This window comes from Pteronotus mesoamericanus, unplaced genomic scaffold (genome assembly GCF_021234165.1).
Source record: "Pteronotus mesoamericanus isolate MK-2021 breed Mesoamerican mustached bat unplaced genomic scaffold, CSHL_Meso_final contig_50, whole genome shotgun sequence".
Taxonomy (NCBI): domain Eukaryota; kingdom Metazoa; phylum Chordata; class Mammalia; order Chiroptera; family Mormoopidae; genus Pteronotus; species Pteronotus mesoamericanus.
The window spans coordinates 4,982,234-5,006,291 of NW_026555186.1; the positions used below are offsets into that span (position 1 = coordinate 4,982,234).

General features: G+C 42.7%; 1 protein-coding gene across 1 annotated transcript in view; it reads left to right on the forward strand.

The window, feature by feature from the left end:
* MYO10 (myosin X) overlaps positions 1–24,058 on the forward strand; it is a 191,586-nt gene that overhangs the window by 132,964 nt on the left and 34,564 nt on the right. The window contains exons 20-21 of the mRNA XM_054578310.1: positions 23,507–23,631; positions 23,727–23,841. Of these exons, the coding sequence (XP_054434285.1) occupies positions 23,507–23,631; positions 23,727–23,841 (240 nt within the window). The remainder of the gene's footprint in view (positions 1–23,506; positions 23,632–23,726; positions 23,842–24,058) is intronic.

Below are 24,058 nucleotides of genomic sequence, written 5' to 3' on the forward strand. Positions count from 1 at the left end.
ACTGAAGAAATCTGCACAAGAAAAACTGTCTCTTTTAAATTGTATTATAAAGTAGTCTCTGCACAAGTATGGGAGTGGGGGAGATGACTGGAGCTGAATGGTCATCTGTTGAATGTTTCGTGCTTGTTTCACAGGAGTTAAAACATGCTGGAATTTTGCAATCTGCCTGGAGAAACCTGATAAGGCACATTTTGTAGAGATTCCCTTATTCCCCAAAGTAGATGTCTCCAAAGAAAAGAACATAATAAAGAGAGACTGAAATGCTAATCTCTTCCTCTAGGGGACATATGAATGTGTTCATTTGATTTCCATTCAATTGCTAAAAGTGCCATTTAAGGGAGTAACAGTTTTAAACATAAAGGTGGTCTTTCATATTAAATTAAGTTACATTTAAAAGAAACGAATAATAATGTGTCTGACTGCTACTTAGCTCAATCTGCTTTCATTGAGATAATCTGTAGTGCTGAGTGAAAACCAAACATAAGAATGTTTTGTTTTTACCATCAGTTTTTTTGAAAGTTAAGAGCAATTAATTCAACATAAAATTAATTACCATCATAAGAGAAAGGCTGAGAGTAAATCATGGGAAAGTACCACAGATTTCCCCCTCTCCCATAATGTTTTTTCACCCAACATTTCTGTTTAAACATTGGATCCCCAATTCCATAATCCCATTGTTATTTACAAGGGAGTTTGAGCTGTGGATACACTCTCTGATGAGGAATATTTCACTCTCTGATTAGTACCATGGCACATTAAAGGGGTACATTCAAGAAGACTGTGCAGATAGAGACACCACCCCAGTCCGCCCTGCTTGCCTCCCGCCTGGGAGGTGCCAGCTGGTGAAACGGGGGAAACGCTGCTGTGCACGCAGTGATGATAGCCAGGGCCTCCTCGCTGCATCCCGATGGCTGCCCATTGCACTTTGGCGGATCCTGATGAACTTTGTGAGTAGTGCCCAATCAGAGTCCCAGCCCCAGCCCATCCATCTACCTTAGGCAGCTTGCGATTTTGTTGTTATTGTTGATCTCTGGTTTAAGTGGCCATGTGTTAGCATTTTCATAGCCAGTTCCCTTGCTTCCTTGAGGGGTGTTCTCTGTTAGTGGCTTCATTCTAAAACCCACCCTGCTCACCTAGCCACTTTGCAAAGATTTGATTCCAAGAGCTGCGTTTCCCCTCGATCACTCTGGAACAAAGAGCTGGGGTTGGGATTGTTCTCGGGCTCGGAGTCTAAGCTCCCTGGGTCTTCTCTCGGCAGGGGGTGGGGGGTGTCTGGGCATCTCTGCCCTCTCCTCTGCATTTCATGTGTTGGCCTTTGACCCTGGGGGAGGCCTTGTTCCTTACTTGAGTAGGCTCTTTCTGATACTCAAAAATATTACTGCAGTAAATAGTGACAATAATGAAAACACCACCACAAGAGTTGCTAGGCTTTGCCTCTACCCCTCCCCAATAACAAGGCAATACTTGTTATAAAATATTTGGAAATAGGCAAAATATCAAACCTTTAAAATTGTAATTACTTAAAATTTTACCACCCAGAGACAAATCCTGTGTTTACATTGTGCTGTATATATACTTTCTCTTTAAAGTTGGGTCATAGGCTACCTTAATATTATAACTTGCCTTTTTGAATATATATCTTAAAAATATTCGTGTACTTTTTTTCATGACTACAGAATTATGCTAGTGGCTATACTTTAATTCAAATTTCTATTATTGGGTTATTTATTAGATTTAAACAATGTCACTTTCTATCCCTGTGTATAAATACCTGTACACATTCAAGACCATTTCCTTAAGGTAAATTATCAGAAGTGTATTTGCTAAATCAGAGCAGGCACATTAACTTTGATGTGTATACAGACACGTGGCCAAAGTGTTCTTCATTAGGCAACAACAAACAGGAAAAATTTTTTGCAGCATCTATAACAATGGATTTATAACCTAAATAAATAAAGAGCTCTTACAAATCAATAAGAAAATAACATGTTTGGGTAGGAAAATGAGTACACATCAATGAGAAGTTTCCAAATGGTGAAGTACAAATGGAAAATAATCTGACAACCTCAATGGTATAATCAAAGAGATAAAAATTAAAATAGTGACATAACTTTGCCAATGTGAAGATTAAATGACTTGTTTGGTTTTGTGTTGCTTTTTAATAACACTTCCCAGGGCCTCAGAGGTTGAAGAAGCTACCGTGGGTGTGTGCTCTGCTTCTGGAAGTTTGAATTGCTGCAGCCCTTCTGAAGGGGGATTGCATTTTGTCTTCTTGCTTTCTTGCCTCCCTGGGACCGAATTTCATCAGGGTTTTCTTTCTTGTGCTGTTGAGAATTCCTCCTGCCAGGATCCCATCTCCTTGCTCACACTGTCTTTGCATAAAGTGGATCTAAATATTCTAATATAATATTTAGTATAAAAAGTATATATATACATAAAAGGGAGGGGAGGTGGGAAGGACGAGGTCTCCCCTTTGAACAGTCTTTTCACTACTAAACATTTCCTAAGAGTCCATGCTCATTTTCTTATTTCTGATGCTGAGCCACCAAAACTGCCCTTGCCTGTCTTGCTGAAAGCTTCCAGGTGCCGTCTTCTCCGCTCTGGCCTCCTAATCTCCACCCCCAGGCCTGTGACATTAGCAGTCCCCGCCTCCTTCCTGGCACCTCTCTGACGGAGCCTCTCCGCCTCCCCCTCTCGCTCTTGACTGGTTCCCTGGATGGAGGCATGGCCTCAGGGTTCTTCCCTCGCCTGTCCCGTTTCTGAAGGAATGCTCACTTCTCTCCTTCCACCCTCAGCCCAGGTGAGTACCAGTCCACTGTGCTTTTCCACCCCGAAACCCTTCTCTCAGCTCTGGCCTCGTAGCCTGGTTTTGTAACCTACTTTTTCTCTAGTTCTCTAAAGTTTCCAGTTCTGCGCTGGTCTGCATCTCCTGGCAGGCACTTTAAATTGAAATGTGTTTATAATTCTGTTTCATATTCTTTTCTTCACTTAAGCATCTTCTTATTTATCAGGTGACAGTAGAGTATCTCAGCCTTGGCACCATTGACATTTTGGACAGGACAGTTCTTTGCTGGGAGCACTGTCCTGTGCATTTTAGGATGTGTAGCGGCAGCCCACATGCCAGGAACAGTCCCCTCCCCCCTTTATTGTCCCAGGCATGACCACACATGCCCCAGGGGACAAAAATCGCTGGGTTAAGGTGTCAGTGCTGATTGTTTCTCTTTTTTCCCCCCTTTTCCTTTGCTGTCAGTAAAAATAGCATCTATGTACCATTTAATTTTTATTATAGTGCTTAGAGCTTTGAACCTTGCAGTTTTCTGCTGACTATATGGTGAAAATAGAAAATTGAGTAGTAGTTAACATTTTCCAGATGCACTGAGTCATTAAATTAAACATATATTATTTCCTTCCCTAGTGAGTAGTACTAGACGTTGTTAATTGGGGCTGGGGGGCAGGGGGCTGGGCGCCCGTACCTCAGCGCGCCCTGCAGGGTTACGTAATTGCTCTGTGCTCTCCACTTTCTCGAATGAATGGCTGTCCTAGTTTCAGCCACTCTGAAAGGACAAAACAGCTCATTAAAGGGTGCCAGATGCTTCATTTGTCAGTATTTCACATAAAAGGGAATACTGTTTAGCTTTGGAATTACACTGTGCATATACTCAAAGTTTGCCTTAATGAAATGTAAGAAACGTGTCCCCATTAAAAATGTTGTAGCATCTCTCCCCCCAACACCCACCCACTCTTCCCTGGGTTTATAATGGTGAAAACTTCACTAGCAACACATGTTTTAGCAACTCACTATTTAGTGAGGTTTCTTAAAGTCTCTTTAATAACTTTGGGTAACTGGGATTTCAGCTCTGAGCTGATAGGCAAAGGACTAGGGTTTGAATGTGAAATCTTTGTAAGCATACTTTGATATTGTTTTTGATGGGACAGTTTAAGCTTTATTTCAATATGTAAGTAGAGAACTAAGAAAAATTTTGCTGAGTCAAGTAAATAGCCTCACAACATAATTAGAGCTAAAGATAAAGCTTCTTTAATACGTTAATTGTGGCTTGAGAAATGGCAGAAGGAAAATTGTTCTGGCTCCTTTTCTCTTCATTTTCTCCTTTGTTTATTTGTTTTAGTATTAACTCTGAAACACTGGCCTGTATATCTGACTCATTGACTTTGTTACATCAATTCCAATAAGGCTTAGACTATTCAATTTATATTGGACCACACAGTTGGAGCACTTAGAGCCTCCTAATGGCGGGGACGGGGGCGGGAGGGGGGGCGGGGGGGTGTTGGGGAGGAGCATCTTGCAAATTAGGGAATTGAGGTTCTGTGTGGAGGTGATGGGGCATTTTGGACTCTGTGGGGACATCACTTGATTTCGTTTTCCATGATCCTGGAAACAACCTGTTCATCATCAGGGCCACTGGTATGAAAGGTGCAGGAAGAAGCTGGCTCTAACTCACCATCTCTCAGACCAGCCATTGTCTGTAGCCTCCTTGCATCCGTGAATAGGCCACTTCTGCTCAGGAGCCCCTGCGCTCTGGAGCTGTGCTGGAGGCAGTTCCTGGTTTACACAGACTTGGGGCTCCGCCAGTGTCGACAGGTAAAGCCCTCCCCTTCTCGTACTCTTAACAAATTGACTACAATACAATTGCCAGTTGTTCCCCATTACTCACCTAGCCTGCTCATAGCACATCCACTCTCCTTGTTACAACATGTTGATCTAAAGTATTTAAGTGATTGAGAAGGCGGTTTGGGAATATTTGAAGGGCTTTTAGCAACTGGCCTGGGTGCCTAAGCTTTTTTGTTCTTTGTTCTGGTCATTTTGGTAAGCATGCCTAAAACACAGATTTTAGGATGCAGCGGGATTGGTGGGGGTGGGGGGGACACTAATGTGTAGCCATAAATGAATAGACCCTCTTATGTTGAATATTAATTGTATTGAGAGATAGGTGCAAATATCTACAAAGGCATAAAGAGATGAACAGAACATGCCTGAATTGTTTCTGTTCCTGTTCATATATCCTCCTCGGCCTCAGATCATAGCTCATGATGCCAAATCATTGAGGCGGGGAAACATGGAGACAGATCAAGGAGGACTTTCTTTTTTAAGAGTTCACCAGTGTTTCTTAACAGCACTGGTCCCATGTGGCCTGCTCCTCTGGTTTTGTTGCCTAAATCACAGTTTAAACTCTGATTCAGCACTCACCCTTTCCATCCCTGTGACGCTGTAGCAGTCATGGAACTTGAGCCTGTTTTTCTACAGATTCCAGGGCTAAAGACATGAAGTTTTCGTAATTCTCAGAGAAAGTAACATTTTGATTTTGTTGCTTTTTGTGGTTGAATAAGGCAGCCTGTCTTTTAGGCAACGTATGTTAACGGGATGGGACTACAGGTTGCTCTTTAAATGTTTGGGGATTAAGATGGCCGATGGAGGTGTACTGGGAAGCCGAGTCTCCTGGTGGTCTGCGTGCAGTTTCACGGGAAATGCCGTACCCACTGCCTATCAGCAGCCACGGGTCTGTCATGTAAGAACTCAGTTTTCTCCTTGATGGAGTGAGGACAGAGCACCCATTTTTAGGATGATGATGAGGATTAACAGTGATCATGTCTGTCGAACTCCTAGTTCAGACTCTGGCACACAGTGGCCCGTGATGGTCATGGCGACTGGTGAATGACAATGATCATATTTGTCATTATGGAAAGAGGCAACATATGTGTCATGGCAGAGACCACTGGTGCCAATTGTGTGGCTGTCCAGCATGAAGAGGTGCTCATCTCCTCCTGTGACTTGTCATTTGAACTTACCACTGACTGAACTCAATGCCACATCCTCCAATAGAATTTTACATTCATTTGGAGGTTGGTGTAGAGAAAGATAAATTTGTGAAGTGTTATCAAAACCCTGAAATTCTTGACTTCCAAGAATGGGAAATGCCTTGGAGGTTAGGCCAAGTCAGTGGGATCATGAAAGATGGGGGTGGAAGAGTCTAAGGGCAGGTGAGGAGAGTGTTTCATTGTCATATGTGCGTGTCCTGTCTTCCTTGGAGTTAGGAACACATTTGTTCTCATTTTTTAATTTTTTTACTTTTTTCCTGAGCCCGTTGACATAGTCTTCACCTTAAAACTCTGTCATACGGATTCTCCAACACCACTGTCTTGAAGAAAAGCTTCAGGTTGCAGATGAGCAGGCATGGCACTTCACACGTGGGGCCCTTTCAGACCTTTCCCCCCTGTGGGGACTAAGGGGGCCTACGGATTTAAGCAGCTTGAGTTGCCCACACGAGCTGGCCTCCCTGGTCTGGCTGCTGCGATGCTGAGGGTACCACAGGAACCGGCCTTTCCGAGGCCCTGGGCTGGGAATAACCTGGCCTCTCAGCATCGCCTGACCTCCCGTTTCCTAGCAACTCCCAGCAGCTCAGTGGAATATGTGGTGGTGTTCCTAATTTATACATAACAGATACTGGCTGTGTCTAAGGCTGGCTAATTTCCCATTATGACTTGCCGACATCCACTTTAATACATGAATAAGCAAGAGAAAGGAGTCCTAGGAAGCTGCACCTACCAACACCCACTTCCCACCAGGCCTTCATTTTCCTTCTGAAAAGTAGAGCTGACCAAGGGCTTGCCAGTACCTTACCAGTTTTCTCAGGGCAGGTCACATTAAACAGTTTTCAAGTAAAATTCTCCATTTGATTTTTTTTTCCTGATATCCCAATCTATATTCATGAATATTTATAAATTGGCTATATTGGCTCTTAAAGAGGTAACTCTTTCCTTTGGCTTTTTTTTTTTTTAAGCAAATGGAGGGTGGTCACTTCGTCTCAGTTTCTTGGTGTCCAAAGGGGCCAATAAGATGCTGTCATTTCTCAAGCCCCTTTCAGCTCTCAGCTAACATGAATCTATTGAACTTACACTCTTTATAATAATGGACATCTCTTTGGTTTTTGGCTCAGTTTTCTGAGGTGCTGTTTTTATTTTTTACACTTTTACTGGCAGTTCAAACTCCTTTGTCCTAATTTGGCTTTTTACTTGTCTCTGAGCATTGTAGTTTTCCTCTGTATTCTAACTTAAAAATTGTTTGTTTGTTCTTGAAGTTCAAACACTCTAAAGCAAGAAACCACCCTGGTGTATTCTCCTGGTGATTATCCGTAAGCTGATTCGTGCTGCCATGACGGCATGCCTTAGGGCTTCAGAAGTGACCCCATTCCAGCATCTCATTTATACACAAAGAAACTGAGTTGGGGTGTAGCACTATAAAAGTAATCACCAGCCAAGCTCTGAAAAGCTGAGTTTGACAAATTCTCCTGGCTGTAGATGATGAAGAATGTTTGGCTGCCTGCCGGGCACAGGTCTCTTATTTTTCTCCTCATCCCCTACTTTTCATTTTCTATCTCAGCATCCTTATCGCTCTGACATAACCTTGGTGTTGGTATAGGTGGCTTGGAAAGTTCCATGGCTTTTTTGGCATTTTAATGACTGGGGTGAGCCTCTCTGGCAACGTCTACAAAGAGAGACAGCTGCCTCCTCTAATTTGTATTTCTCAGCATGATTTTTCAGACTGAGGCCGAATAAAGGGACTACAACCTGTTTAATATGGGAAACCCAGAAGCAGAAATATTAATAATGATGAATAGAGTGAGGTTAAAGTTTAGTTTAGCAAGATAAAAAGGGTTTAATTACATTCATTAGATAAAATGGCAATAGATCACACCCCAGAGTGAGGTGGTGCTGAGGAACGCCAGACGGGCTTTACGCCCAGGTTGGACCCTCTGCTGTCTTGACCAGGAGTGCTGGTCTGATTTGGAACACTTCAGTTCCCTCCCTCCCTGCTCCCTCCTTCTCTGCGTTTTTCTGAGAGCCTCTTTCAACACCTACTCATTGACCCTCAGGAGTAATTTTTTAATATCTTGAACTACTAAACTCCAAATTTTAAATTTATATTACCTATCCAGAATATAAGTTTGTCTCTCTAACCCAGCCTCTGAGCTTTTTGTTGTTCTTACTCCATAACTGGGTGAACTTGTTCCTTTCCGCCACACAGAACTCTTGGTCTCTTAATTTCTCCTTGTCTCCCGGTGAACTGCCTGTGGAGTTTCATTATGTCCTTGCCTCCATTGGATTCATTGGTGGGCCTTTAAAACTCTTCTAAAAATTGGAAAATAACATACATATTTTTTAAAGTAACCAAATCCTAAGTGTCCAGCTTTGGATAAGGCCGAAGTGAGCCCCAACATAAAACAACATCCCTCATCAGGGTGATGGTGAGCCATTTGGTCATGAACTTGCAGCGTCAGTAAGATCTGGACTCCCTGGCCTCCCCTCCCTCCAGATTGCGAGCCTTGTCCTGGATAACGTCCAGGTTCCGCTCTCTGTCACAGATCCCATGGTGTTACCAGACAATCATTGAGAAAGTGCTTTGATTGGTACTAGTTCCCATTTGCGCTGGCCTGAGAGAAGGAGAAGACCTCCCTGCTCCCCAACCCACCCACCCATGCTTTCCCACAGCCCCGAACCTGATGTCAGCCTTCCCACTCCAGCATGACCTCACCTGTAATCCATCTAAGGAGGACTGAGAACATCTGTCATTAGCCAGTTTGCCTGCCCTCCTCCACAGCATCCTGTTTCTCATTGTCTTCCTTCCTTTGTCAAATCCTCACTATATTCTGAGGGCCACATTCTTAAAACTACCTGTCCCAGGCCTTCTGGCTATTTGACTGTTGCAGGTGATGCCACAGCCTAGTGGTTCCCACCGTGGCCACAGAACCTGGGTCCATGCATTCTGACTTTGATTCTGACTTCTCTGACCCAGATTTGAACTTGACCACAACCCTGTGATAATCCATCTGGCTTTGGCATAGTAGACCAGCTCATGGCCACCACTGCTGACTTCTGCTCCATTGTTGATTTGCCTTTGACACTTATACTGTTAACCACTATAGAGTTCTAAGCTATACACCAACCTCACATTATCACACATGGTTCTCAATCTTTCTAGAGTCTCAGCCCATTCCCCACTGGTGTCCCCTCCTTCCCTTTCTCCACAGAATTTCTTCCATTGCATTCCGTGCACACTTGCCACCCCCTCAATCTCCTCCTGGGCAGACTGACTCTTCAGCAACAAGACAGAGTAACTTGGCCACCAGTCACCTACACACTTATACACATCAGCATTACATTTAATAAATAATAAGCACTTGTTTAAGAGGCTCCACAATGTTAGGGCTTTGCACAAGTGCCTGTCTGATTCTCTTGGTCCTTTCTCAAGGTTGCAGAATGGCTGCCACAGTGGCTACCATCACATCCTCACAGAACATCCTTATTCACTTCTTTCCACAAATAGTTTTTGAGTACCTGTTGGGCCCTTAGGATGCATTACTGAATAAAGCAAGCAAAGACCTTACTTACCCTCCTAGAGTAAACACTAACTCCTGAAAGGCATCTGGACTGTGCCAAAATGGGTTGCTTTCCTTTTATGGGGAAGAAAAAAATTGTTCCCAGGAGCCCCTCAGTAGGTTTGCCTCCTATTTTCTTGATTCCGGGGTCAGGCTGGGGCCCGTGGCTGAGCCTTACCCCACAGACAGCTAGGAGAACGCGTGTCTGGCAAAGGGGAATGGGTTTTGCAGGGTTGGCTTGGAGTAACCTCATCCCCAGGCCAGCTGCCTTGAGTCCAGTGGGAGTTCCATTGACAAGTGAGGGCTGAATAAAACTTTAAATGAGGAGTGGAGGGGGTGAAGATGGAAAGATAGAAATACAAAAATGTTTGGATTTTCTCTTGTGTAGTTTGGAGAACTTTTATTTAGAGGTGTGATATGAGATATTTGGGATAGACATTTTACACCTGTGACAGTTCTGAGGCAGCATAAGATAAAATACACTTATCTTTTGGGCCTGATTTGACATTTAACAATAGAAAGGAAACAAGCCTAGTACTTTATGTAACATTAATTAATAATATGTAATAATAGTAGGTTTATGTACATGAATATCAAAGAAAAAAATTTTTTGGGGAGAGAATTGGTGGGAGGGAGGCAGAAAGAGAGGGAGAGCAATATCCATCAGTTACCTCTTGTAGACAAGCCCCAGCCAGGGAGTGAACCCACAACCCAGGCATGTGCCCTGGCTGGGAATCAAATTGGGGACCCTTTGCTTTGTGGTATGAATGCCCAACAACTGAGCCACCTGGTCGGGGCTCCAGAATTTTCTTAAAAGTGGTACTCAGAATGGACATTGACACCTTCAAGAGCAGCACTTCTCCAACTCTGTGGTGAAAGAGCCATTCCTTTTTATTGTTGCCAGTTAGTTGTGGGCTGGTACTTTAGAAAACACACCAACACAATAAAAATGATACAGCCGCATCAAATGGCTATAAAGTTCCTAAGTCCTTATGCCCACTTTTGGTAAACATCTGGTCACACAGACCAGCACCCGTCACAGGCTACACTTGGAGCCGTGTCCTTCCACTTTTCCTCCGAGGAGGAAGAGAACAGAGTCGAGACATAGGTCCTAGCGCTTACTAGTCCCGTGACTGTGGACAAGGCACTCAGGTTGTATTTGCTTCACTTCCTCCATGTGTATAATGAAATGATATTCCTGGCTTGCCCGCCTACCTCAGTAGGGTTCTTTGAGATTTAATTAAGGCAACAAAAGTTCTTGGTATAGAGTAACCCATATTTAAATATTAGGTACTATTCATTTAAAAACCATAGCTTCCTTTCAGTATTGAGAATGAAACGGCAGCCCCACTGTTCCAATCTGCAGGTCCCCTATTTGCAGGAGCACATTGTGGCAGAGGGCGTCCGCAGGAAAGCCCCAGGCGCCTCCTCCCCCAGAGGGGAGGTGCAGGCGTGAAGACTGGCAGCTCCTGCAGTTTCCTGGGGATTCACAGGTGGGCGAGAAGCAGAATGGGGGCGTCTGCATCCGGTGTGTGCCGGAGAGGAGGGAAGGAAACCCAGCGGCGTGCAGTGCTCTACCAGAGGAAGAGCAGTCAGGGCTGCAGGTGCACAGGCGGCCCTTAAAATCAGGAAACCGGAAAGGAGTTAGAAAGGAAGAAAGAAGCTGTGGAGGAGGGTGGGCTTGCATTCTTGTAGCTCAAAGAAGCATTCGACCAACCGTTAAATACTGTGGTTTTTCAGGCCACTTGTGGGTTTGGGACACAAGTATGTGACTTGGGCACAATGGTAGCTAGGATTCAAAGGAGTAAATGTCCCACAGATGCAATTAAAGAGAAAGGGCTGGAACCGTTAGGCATAGCCTTTCCAAGCATATACTTGCCCGTTTGGGGTTGGGGGGTCAGTGTATGTGCTCCCTGTCCAACCTAACTTTCTTACAGATTCCCCCAACGGGGCTCTTTCTCAGTGTTATCGTAGGTGCTGGAGATGCAGGCAGGGTTCAGTGACTTCTGTAAACACATGCACGCACGCACCCTGTCTGCGCCCCCACCCCCGCCCCCCATCCACCGCCGCCTTAACATCTAGGAATCTTTTGGAGTGACTTTGGAAATAGGTATATTAGGAAAAATGAAATTAATTTATCTTGCTTGAGAATCATTGTCTTGATTTGAAGGTAACGGAAATTTCATGGCTAATATATTTGCCTCGAGTCTGTTAATCTCATGAAAACTATTCATGGGGTCTCTTCTGTTTCACATTTGTGAGAGTGTTTTTCATCTGTGAATAACAGATGATATTTTTTTGAAAGAAGTAATGTATTTTTAGCCTCTCTATAAGCCTTGTATTAATAAAATGGTCTCACAGTTCATTTCTAGAAAACAGACTCCAAGTATCAAACAAATGCAAACAAAACCAGTTTCAAGCCTTGCTGTTCTTTTCACTGTCCACGTACAGCAGGGCTCAGCCTAACTTGGTACAGCAGCACTGTCCACTGGAAAAATAATGTGAGTCCATTCAGAAAATTACAGTTTTTCCAATAGCCACATTTAAAAGTGTAAAAAGGAATTCATTTTGTGAAATTAGTTTTAATACTATATTTTAGCCTGGTATATTCCATGTGTTATTGTTTCAACATCATAAATTTCAAAAGTATTAATGAAACATTTACATTATTTCTTTTCATATTGATTTTTTTTCAGTCCGGTGTGTAATTTAGCACACAGTTCAGTTTGCCCACTTTGCCTGGCTTTCATTCTCTAATTCAGGTCAGCAAACATTTTCTGTAACTGGCAAAAGAGTAAGTATTTTAGGCTTTGCTCATGTCGTGTGAAAGCAATCACAGACAATGCATGGCTGTGTTCCAAAGAGACTTTATTCACAAAAACAGGTGGCAAGCTGATGGGGCCCGGTGTTGTATTTTCCAACCCCTGCTCTAACTATATTAGTTAAATGTATTGTCTTATATGTGTTTTAAATCTTAGAAGTTGATTTCTGTTTTGGTTTAAAGTCCACTACCAAGATAGCTATTGTGATGAATTTCATTCAAGAATATTCAGGAAAAATGTACCAGGAAACAAACTCCATTGTTAAACCATGAATACTTTGGAACTGCAGGAACTCTCCCTCCCCTTTTCCTGAGTGGCGCCCAGCGAGACAAGCAGGGTACCTAGTGATCCCTGGTGCTGGCTAGGGATCGCTCTCATCCTGCCTGGGTCTGAAAACTGGCTCTGTGAGGCGTAGGCTTTGGGACCCGAGACCAGTTAATTCACTTCTTTGTGCCTCAGGTCATAGATCTGTAAAATGGGAGTGATGATAAAACCTCCCTGCTAGACTTGCTAACATTAAATAAATTTAAGCCAGCATGGTAAAGCTAGCTTAGTGCCTGGCACATCTTAAGTACTGTTACCATAATAACTGCTACTGTAACTGCTGTAGCTACTATTACTAGTACTGTTGCTAGTAGTAGTGTTAGTACTGCCACTACCACCACCACCACCATGGAGGTTCATAAATAGAAGACAACCCACAAAGCAGAGCAGAAGCAGCCCTTGGGCTCAACCACCGCAGGTGATTCTAGCAGCTACTCCCCTTGGTGTCGCTTTGGACGTGAACTTGCTGATAAGTAGAGGCGTCACCGCATTCTAGGGAAGCTTTGGCAGAATCCGCAGGGATTCTGCTATTGGGAGTGGGTATCTGTTGCTCCTCTGCGTTGGTAACTGCTGTGAGCGTAGCCTAGGTCACTCACATTCTTGGGACCTACTTAATTAAAATACTAGTGTCCTGCCCACCTCACAGGGCGACAGAGATGAGCGCATGATAGCTTGTACGGCAAGGACCTCTGAAGGCGGAAGGCGCTGTGCAGTGTTAGCTGATGGCATTTCCTGATTGGTTGCTCCGTTTGCCTCATACCACACATTTAATTTGATTAGCATAATCTGATTTAATTCTTAGGGTGGTTGTAAGGATTGAGATCATACATGTAGAGTGCTTAATTCTACATTAATTCAAACAGTTCCTCGTAAGGGGTAGGTAGTGATATTTTTATTATTATCAGTTGAAGACATAGCTTTTTAAAAAATCATAATCTAGTCCTTTAGATTTCTATCCATCATTTGGACTAGAAATATTAAGTGACTTTATTATAGAACGTGACAGAGAAAGTCCCAAATATCCATGGTCTCACATACTAGAACACAGCAGAAAATTGACAGAATGGAATTGCTAGAATCTTCTCATCAATAATTACTTTCTGACTGAATGATTAAAATGAACTAACATTTACACTACATAAACAGAGGGGAGCAGAGGGAGGCGTGCTGTGGTATCTCCCCTACAGAACAAAGCCTCTGCCACACCTAATGCACCTCATTTGTCATCACGTTTCCTTAGAGGTAGAGGCTGGATGGAGACAGAAGAGGTGACAAAGCTTCCCCCATCAGAGTGATCAGCTTCCAGTTGGCTGTGCTTCGACTGCTGGCCATCACAAGCATAGGATGCATTCACTGTGAAACAAAGGGGACTCTGGAGGGGCTTGCAGGGGGCGGGGGGGTCGCTTAACAGAAAACTCTGGTGTGGGGCTCTGCCGGTCTACTTTTTTATTTCCTTTCATTCAGTAAAAGTTGGAGAGAAAACAGAAAAGAGTAAAAACAACCTAAATGTTCCTCAATAGGGAATATCTGATTCCCTCCCAGAAAAACGTTCTGTCAGCGGTGCACTGTGTCACTATGGGAAGAACGTGGGTGACCTCTCTGAGAACGCTGAGATTCCGTTGGTTAGAAGAGTGAAACTTGGAATATGTTTTTATTTGCATTTTTAAAAAGTAAACTGTGTGTGTATCGGTATGTGCATGTGGACCTGCCCACACACACATGCACATGCACACAGTGTTTATACGTGCATAGAATGTGTCTGGGAGGAAGCACACGAAGCTGCTAAGAATGTTTTCCTCCAGGAGCGCTGTGGGACTTCCATTGTATGTATTCTCTATATTTCTGAAACACCAAAAAATTTTTTAAAAAACTTTGCATACATTATTCTGTCATTTAGTGGTAGCTTAATGGAGAAAATGAGACAACTTTTATCTCCCAATGTCTTATACATTTGTTTACATTGAACTCTACATTGCAAAGTTACTCTTTGCATCTTGTAGCTGACCCATTTCCCGCAGCAACACATTCTAGTTATGTTCTATAAGTGGCTGAGAAAAATAACTGGGCACTGAGCTGTGTTTGGGGCATGTTCTCTGGAAACACATTTCAAGGACTGCCTGGGTCCCGGGGGGCGGGGGGTGCCCTTTAGAAAGTAACAGTTAAGCCAGCATCAGAACTGTGTTTTTCTGCTGCTGTTTTCATGAAATTGAATCTAGTAGGACAGAACTCATTTCATTAAGGTTTTCCTACAAACCTCACTCCAGCGGTGAGAAGCCCGGCACCCGGCACCTGCCATCCCTTTATGTAATTGTGTAGCAGTATCGGGGTCATCACCCTGTGCTGTCAGGGAACAGCTCTGCGGGCCGCCGCGCCGCGCTTCTATGCAGCTCCTCCTGTCTTTGCCTCACAGACCCCGTTTCCAGAGTCACTCAGGCCAGCCCCTGTTCTCACCGCAGCCTTTCAGGGCGGTGGTTCCATATATTTGTCCTACATTTAGATTCTTGTGTGTCGATCTGCATGATTTCCGGGGATGACCCTCCAAGGTTCACTGTAGTGCTGTGAAGTTCTACAGCTTTAGACAAATGTGTCATGTCCTGTGTCTGCCGTTACAGTATCATATGGAATAGTTTCACCAGCCTAAACTGTCCCCGCGCTCTGCCTGTTCATCCCCCTCCAAACCCTGGCTGCCACTCATCTTTCCACTGTCTCTAAGCTTTGTCCTATTCAGAGTGTCATGTCATTGGAATCAAATAGTATGTCCCCATTTGATACTGACTTCTTTCACCTAGCACTGTGGATTGAAGGTTCTTCCATGCCTTTGGGGGGCTTGAGAGCTCTTTATTTAAAAAAAAAAAAAAAAACCTGAATACTGTTTCATTGTAAGGATGTACCACAGTTTCTTTGTCCATTCACCTACTGAAGGACATCTTGATTGTTTCCAGTTAGATGGGTATGAATAAAGCTTTCCTAAACATTTTCCTGTGGATGTACGGGTTCAACTCATTTGCGTAAATACCTAGGAACATGATTTGTGGGTCATATGTTAAAACTGTGTTTAGCTTTTTAAGAAACTGTCTTCAAATTGGCTGTAGTCAGCCAGCTATGAATTAGAGTTCCTTTTGTTTCACATCCTTGCCAGCATTTGGTATTTTTAGTTTTGGCATGTTAATCATTCTAATGGATATGTAGTGGCATGTCATTATTGTTTTAATTTGCAGTTTCTGTAGACAACAAATGTTGAACATATTTCCATGTGCTTTGTAGCCATCTCTGTATATCCTTGAATGATGTATCTGCTCAGATCTTTTGCCTATTTAAAAAATTGGGTTGTTTCTTTCATATTGTTGAGTTTTAAGTGCTCTTTGTATGTTTTGCATATCATCTTTTTTCAGATTTGTATTTTTCAACTATTTTTCCAGTATGTTGCTTGTCTTTTCTTTGGTTAACAGGGTCTTTCACAGAAAAGAAGTTAATTTTCATGAAATCAAACACCCATTTTCCTTTTATGTACAGTACTTTTGATGTTTTCTAAGTCATTGCCAAACAAGTAAGTTAAAAACAGTTATAAACAGAAACAGTTTTATTTATGCAGTACAGCATTATGCGTACAATGTAAGTGTACATATACAGAATGTCAGTTCCAGTGCTGGGCAATTTAATGAGAAAGTCATAAAATTCAGCTACACCCCTAAAAGACTTCAAATCTAACGGGGAGTTCACATGGCTGTGGCTCATGGATTTGCAAAAATAAGTGACCTGCAGGAACACACAGTCAAGGTCGTATCACGTGCCAGGAACGCAGGAAAGGGGGAGATCACAAATGACATTAGTCCGCTGCAGCAGGAACCGTTTATTGAAGAGGCAACATCTGAGAAATGTACATAACTCCACACAGTGATAGGATGGAAGAACATTTCAGGTGCAGAGGTATCTCAGCTGCAGTAAGGCAGGAAGTGAAAGTTTTAGACAAGAAACAGCTAGTTATCTATAATTTGACGCAAATGTTAGGGTATGGGTAGGGGTGTATTGACTGGGAAGCTAGATTGAGGGCACACAGTAGAGGCCTTTATTGTGCAATGAGACCTTTGTCTTCATGTGATATGTGCTGGAAGTTTGTGAGCAGAGTAAGATATGGCCAAACCTGTGCCCAAGAAAGTGTATGTGTATGTATGTGCACATGTGCATTAGTTATGTTCAAATTTACCTTTCCCCCTAAGTAGTTGTGGTTCGTATGGATCCGAAGCGAACACAGCAGCTTCCAGGTGTAGCTGTTGGGGCTCCCTGGCTCGGGGTGAGAACGCCTTGCTTGCCAGGGGTGTGAAGCGGGGAACACTGCTCAGTGAGTGAGCAATTTCCATACTCTGACCTTCAGGACTGACTCACAGAGTTTGCCAGTCGTGTAACCAGTTGCTTCCTGTCCCTCACCTGGGAGGGGATTGCCTCCTCTTGGGACAATTAGTTTTTTGCCTCTTTTATCAAAATGCAAGAATTAGCCAACTGGCAACAACTGTGTAAAATGTTTTACAGCCCAGGAGAGAAATGACCGCTGTAAGTACCATGAACCTTTCTTGCCAGTTCAGTTAGCTTTTGTTTGCTGCTTGTTCAAGGTCAGGAAAATCATATCGCTGCTTTAGTAGCCATGCTTTTAGTAACTGTTTGAAACCTGATAAAATTTCTTATCCAATATTTATTCACTGCTTTTGAGAGTTTGATGTAGCAGAGAAAGCAAATAATGATCTAGAGGACTTACATCTTCTTTAAGGAGTTTCTTTAATGAGTTTCTTTGTTAATTAGTTAGACTCTCTTAGCTTGGGGCTGAGAATGATAATTTGATTAGTGCAATGTAGTCCACTTCTGTAATTTTTGACTTCTTAAAGCTGAAGAGTTATCAAAGTTAAGGTGGTTTTTGTTTTTTGTTTTTTTGTTTTTTTGCTTGTTCGCATTCAAGTTGAATTGGGGTAGAGGTAGACCACATAATGGTAGTGTGGATACAATGTACCTAATATATTAAATCCTCTTTGTAAGGCTTTGTAAGGCAGTGCCCCCTGCTCCACAGTATTCACTGACAAAGTGAAGAATCCTGGATTCCGGCATAATTTTTCCCCTAAAGAAGTTTCCAACTCATTCCTTTGAGAATTGTATCCTATGGAAATATGCTGCCAATTTTATAACATCACTTGGAAAATAGCTTTGATATGTACAAGTTTGATTCCCATGTTTTCACAAAAGCCAAGTTCTTCAAGACTTACTAATTGTTTGATTTAAGCAAATATTGAAACTGATTTGAACAGGTCAGTGAGCCTAGCTTGTCTGCAGAATGGAATAATGGTACCCACACAGCCCACCCCCTCGTCTTTCTGTGGTTAAGGGGTATATGGATTGAAGGATTGTGGTTGGTACCTCATGCACACAAACAAGGCTGCCAAACAAGAGTTTGAAATTCTGTGTGTATCATCAACAGCAGATCTTTGGAGATTGTATAATAGAATTCTTTTTTAAAAATTTATTAATATTTTTAGCATATCTTATGGTTATTTGGGACTTTCAAAATAATATATGCTTAATGGAATTGAGATATCTATTGATTAACATCTGTGAAGAGTCATTCAAAAATTAAGGCAATACAAAATACCTAGTTAATGACAGTTATTAATAAGAATGAAATTTAACTTTGGGCTTCCTGTCAGCCAAGGTAAAAAGGGGAACTACAATGCATTTTCTACTTTATTTTCTCTTTTAATCACTACATTTTCAGTTTATCTTGCCTTAATTCACCTGGCACAATATAGGGCATAATTTAGTTTTCAGATTTATAGTCAAATAAAGCATGTCATTCTAGAGAGAGTCACTTTTCTCCCTTCAAACCAAATTTTTAAAAAACTTAATCTCATTGATGCAAGTTAAGTGATACTGCGCAGCAATGTGTGTGGCAGAGTGAAATAGGAATCAGTTCTGTGCCCGGTCCGCATCCTTGTGTATCTTGTCCTCTTCTCTTAGAGGGACAAGAGGCACATCGTTCTCTGTAGGAGACGGAGGTTCTCGCGCTGGCGATAGTGCCAGTTTCCCCACCAGCACCTGGCTCGGTGTCTTGCCGATACAGTGCTGCTTCAGCATTTGTGACTTTTTCCGTCAGAGAAGAGAAGGATGCCTTTGCCCTAAAGCCCTGGCTGGTTGCCACCCCACCCCTCTCCCTGGGTCCTTGGTGGGGTTTTGTGAGATCTCTCAAATAGTGAACAGCATTAGAGCCTCAAGGGTCCACAGGTAATAAACTCGGTCTCTTTTCTTAAATTAAGCACAGCTTGAACGTCCCCCTACCATAGACAGGTAATGATTTCTAAGTCTGCCATCATGCCTTTTCTTTTCTCTATGCAGTATTTATGAAGTTATGGAAGGCGAGGTGATGTTCAGGGTAATCACATTCATTAACACATAAATGAATTTCTCTCTGTCCTTTTTGCTGTAAATCAGCTCCCCTGTCCTGCTGCCCTTTATTTGGATTTTAAGCTGCAAAAGGAGGGCTTGCCCGTAATTGAGTTTTGTGGAGGGCTTAGCATGCTGTGTTTGTTTTGTCTAGGCATTCTGAAATCTTAGTTTTGGGGGGGGAGGGGGGGGTTCTAATTTTTTTGTAGAATTAAATTACCTGAAACTAAATATATTTAATCCTGTCTCCAGGATGCAGACTTTTCTCTTGCATCCATCCCTTCTTGTTCATTTTAAGTGCCTCTACGTCTGGCTGGCTTTTAAAATACTTTCTTGTAAAATACACATACATAGCAATAACCAAAAAAAAAAGTTTATTGAGATATAATTCACTTACCATGCAATTGACCACTTTAAAGTGTACACTTCAGTGGGGGGTTTTGTATATTCACAAATGCAGCCATCACCACAGTCATTTTTAGAACATTGTCATTACCTCCAAGGGAAAGCCCCGTCCATCTTGGCGGTCCCCTGCTCTCGGTCCCCGTCTCTCTGGCCAGCCCTCAGCAACCACCACTCTCTGTTGGTAGATTTTTTTATTTTGGACATTTTATATGAATGGCATCAGATAAGGAAGTGGTCCTTTATAACTAGTGTTTTTCACTTAGTATAGTGTCTGCAAGGCACATCCCCTGTTAGACTTTGTTCCTTTTTATGGCCAAATAATACTCTGCTGTGTGGATATGTCGCATTTTGTTTGTCCGTCCATTAGAAGCAGTTGGGTGGTTTCTGCGTTGAAGGCTCCCTTACAGCAGCAGCGGCTTCCTTGGTCCCCTGACTCGCTCTCTCCCTCTTCACCTGATTCCATGCAGGACTTACAGAATCCATCCTAAATCTGATTTTTACCTTGTAAACAATACTACTTTTTGTATGTCTTCAAAGATAACAGAGCCATATTGAAATTTTTCATGCTGTATACATGGGATTCTTCCCTTATTTTAATGCAGCCTAATATTTTTCTTCACCTCTTTTCTTAGCTGTCGCCTCGCCTCCCATAACGATGCCCCCTCAGTAATGCATATTTAGACATATTCATGTACATGTACATAAATAAAGGAGGGTTTTTGGTGGCATTATAGTTTGTTTTACATAAATGAGACTACTGCAATGTCTCTGTCTTGCTTTCTTGTCCTGCGAAAGGCCTGAGAATCGACGGATGTATCTTTACTTTGGTCTTTTTTTTTTTTTTTTTTTTTAAATGGCTGAGCACTTCATCAGGTGCATGATACCAAAACAGTGTCCAGTTTTACCGTTGCCAGTAAGAAGATCCTTCTATGGCGTAGGTCTAACCACATTCATCCCCTGCTGCAAGCCCTTATCTTGGAAACAATGGCCATCTGGGTTGAGCCCTGTGTCCACCCACAGCCAAGGTTCCTCCCCACCTCCCCGTGTTCTCCCTAAGACTAACTGCTGAACATCCGGGTTCCCTTTCCGGCTCTTAGCATTTGTTCGTGCTGTGTTCTCTGTGGACTGGCCTGCCTGCTCTTTGTAAGAGCTCAAACTCTGTCAGACTTCGGTTCAAATTCATGAACCACCCATACCCGCTCTTCAGTATTTTTCTCTATCCCATATTCCCAAGGAAGTTAATTTTAATATTTATTATGGTTTTGTGTTAAGCTTCTACTATAAGTAATGATGGTCGGTGTACCCACCACCCTCCGGAATTTCAGAGTCCTTGGAAACAAAGTCCAGCCCATCTGTATTGTGTAGAGACAGGAAGTTACGGGAAATCTGTACCATTCTCTCAGTTTTGCTGTGAACCTAAAACTACTGTAAAAAACAATTGTCTTAAAAAAAAACTGCAGAGACAATAAAAAAATTAGTGGTTAGTAACAGTGAGGGCTGTAGAGATGAATAGGCAGAGCGATCGAGGGTTTCTAGGGCAGTGAAAGTACTCGGGACTAATGAAGGATGTATACCTTGTACAGTCACCAAAACCTAAAATGTACAACTAGAGTGAACCCTGATGTAAAGTATGGACTTTGGGTGATAGCAGTGTAGATTTATCAGTTGTAACAAATACACCCTGCCAGTGGGAGATGTTCATCAAAAAAAAAAAAAAAAACCCTAGCCCACACCTTTTTTTTGGTGGTGGTTTTAATCCTCTCCAGCGCATGAATTGCAGAATCTTTCAAGTAGCGGTTCTTAATTCAGTGTTCAGTAAATGGCTTAAGACAAGATTCCTGTGTCTATAATTGCCCCAGCTTATGGCTGACTTTGAAAATTCACCCTGTCACCATCAAAACTTCAGCTAGTCCACTGCAGGCAGTCCTGGTGGGAGTGAATTCTGCTCTGGAAAGCTAGTTACCAGTGAAGAACTGGCGTGCGTTCGCGAGTTTTAAAGGGCAACGTGCCTTTAAAATTTGTGGCTTGTCCAGTCTCAATTCACCAGGGGAGGACGTGGAAACTCAACAGAGAGCCACCAGTGGAAATACAGGTTTACCCCCCTCATGTTGGCGGTGTGGGTTGCCCCTGGTGACAATCTGCCTATAGATCCTCCTCCCCCAGTTACATTTCTGTGAAGGGGCAGAAACACAATCGCAGTGGGCGCCTGGAAAGAGTGGCCACTCCTGGCGGCTCCCTCCCTCCCCTCCCTGGGCTGTATGAAATCCTACAACCACACCACACTAATTAGCCGAGAATGGCAGGGGTTGTCATGGCAACCGAGCACTTTTTAAAGCACAGGAATGGTGTTCATTATTGTTCAGTGTCTTTAGCTGTGGCGAAAAGGTCAGTGTGGCAGTTGTTTTCCATATGAATTTTGGCCCCAGAGCCAAACTGAAAGTGGAATGTTCCTCTCAGAGAGACTGGAAGATGGTAAGTGCAGCTGAACTTTTTGAATGGGGCAGCGCTTGGGTGATATATTTTAGCATGTTTTAATAGCTAGTGCCAAACTAGGGAATTGTACGGACTTTGTAAATGGAGATTGGAAGAAAAGCAAGGAAAAACAATATGGGGCAGGGATGGTGCAAGCTTGAAACATGTTTTATTTAAAAAGTTTTGGGAGCATTGAACAAATACATGCTGATTTAGGAAGTTTCTGTGATTATGAATTGAACAAAGGTGACTAAGTCCAGTGCTTTATTCTGTGTTTGTTTTATATTAGCTCTATGCTAGTCATTACTGATGGTCAGATTATACTCCCAAGTAAACAGAACAAACATTTTAACCAAATGTCTTCAGAAGAGTTGCCTCTCTCCATTTGTTAATACAAATATTAGGGTAGAACAGTAACCAGGGGTAATTTTGTTTGCACATTTTTGTTTTTTCCTACTTTTCTAAGGCTAAAAATAAGACTTAAAAACCTGTGAGCCACAATTCTTGGAACGTTTGCCCAACGTTTTTGGCTATCCTCCTGCAGAATACTGCTGAATAAAGACAACTTGACCAATGTTTGTAAAATAAATTAAATATGAATCACCCTGCTGGAGATGATGGCAGCTATTCCATCGAGAGCTGTACAGGAGATTTGCAAAGCATTCTTTACATTTATTTTTTGCTAATTTGGAAAGCATGCAGAGTAACATGGCTTTCAGCCTAATTTTGTGTTAGTGACTGACTGTGGTTTTTATGGCTTGCAAATTTGAGCCACTTTCACTATTTTACACTTTTAAGCAATGTACTTACAGCCTATGGCAATATTTTTCCGCCGTTTTATACACGGTTGTGTAGGATAACAAAATCAAAATTAATTAAAAGGAATGGGTATTTGAATTAAAAAGCAAATCACTGCTCACAAAAAAAGTGAATGGGAAGTGGCCTACTTTTGGGCTTTGCTCTGAAAGACTTATTGTCCTTTGAGCAATGCCGGTTTGTTTGGCAGCTGAGTGGATAAGGGAATACATTTCAGAATGCTAAGTCTTAGTTTGATTTCTTCTGACTTTAATTTGCATGTTCTGGTATTAATTTATTTAGTGATTATGGTACACAGAGCTCGCCATTTGACTCAAAATTGAGAAAATTGAAATTCATTTTTTTCCTCTCTTCTCCATTACCACCCTCTCCCCTGGCCCTCAGTAGGTCACTGTATTCTTTAACTGACATTTAAAAAATAAATAAAGTGATATTTGTATGGCACTTCAGATTCTTTGGAAAAGATAGTATTAAATATGGTGGTACATTTATGGTATTTGTAAAACAGAGTTGAAACATAGCTATTAATATCAAGGAATTATTGATATCTTTTAAGATATGATAATGGTGTTGTGATTATATTGAAAAGTAACATATTTACAAAGGAGATGGTGAAATATCTGGGACGTGGCCTAGAAAAATCCCAGGACAGGAAGTAAGTGGGCTCACAGATGGAGCCGGATTGACAGAGTGATGGTTGTTGGAGCTTGGAAATGGGTAGCTGGGGGAGGGATTCATTATCTGAGTTCTTTTATGTAGGTTCATTGTGCATGCGTGTACGTGCGTGTACGAGTGTGTCCAGCAGGGGTGGGGTGGCCTTGTGAATCTTATCTTCCCACCTTCCGCGTGTTTTAGATGCCAGACCAGTTTGACCAGGCGGTGGTGCTAAACCAGCTGCGGTACTCCGGGATGCTGGAGACGGTGAGGATCCGCAAAGCTGGGTATGCTGTCCGAAGACCCTTTCAGGATTTTTACCAAAGGCAAGATGGAACTGAATAAATCCTATTTCATTTCAAAGGAGTTGGCAAAAGAGGGAACGCCAGTAAAAGGTGACGCTGGGCCCTCTCTGTTGCAGGTATAAAGTTCTGATGAGGAACGTGGCTGTCCCTGAGGACGTCCGGGGAAGGTGCACGGCCCTGCTGCAGCTCTACGACTCCTCCCACAGCGAGTGGCAGCTGGGGAAGACGAAGGTAAGTAAAGCCACAGAGAAAGCACAGCCCACTGAGCCCCTGAGAGATGCTGGGGCGATGCCGCGGGCTTCAGTCTTCTACGGCGCTGCGGGCCACTTGCTATTTAACACTGGGAAGATGCCCAGAATCCTCTTTTGTCTTCCAAACAGTCTTTTATTGGGAGTCCTTGACTTTTCAGGGACTCTTTCTTTGTTGGGGCGCACAGTGAAACATCAGC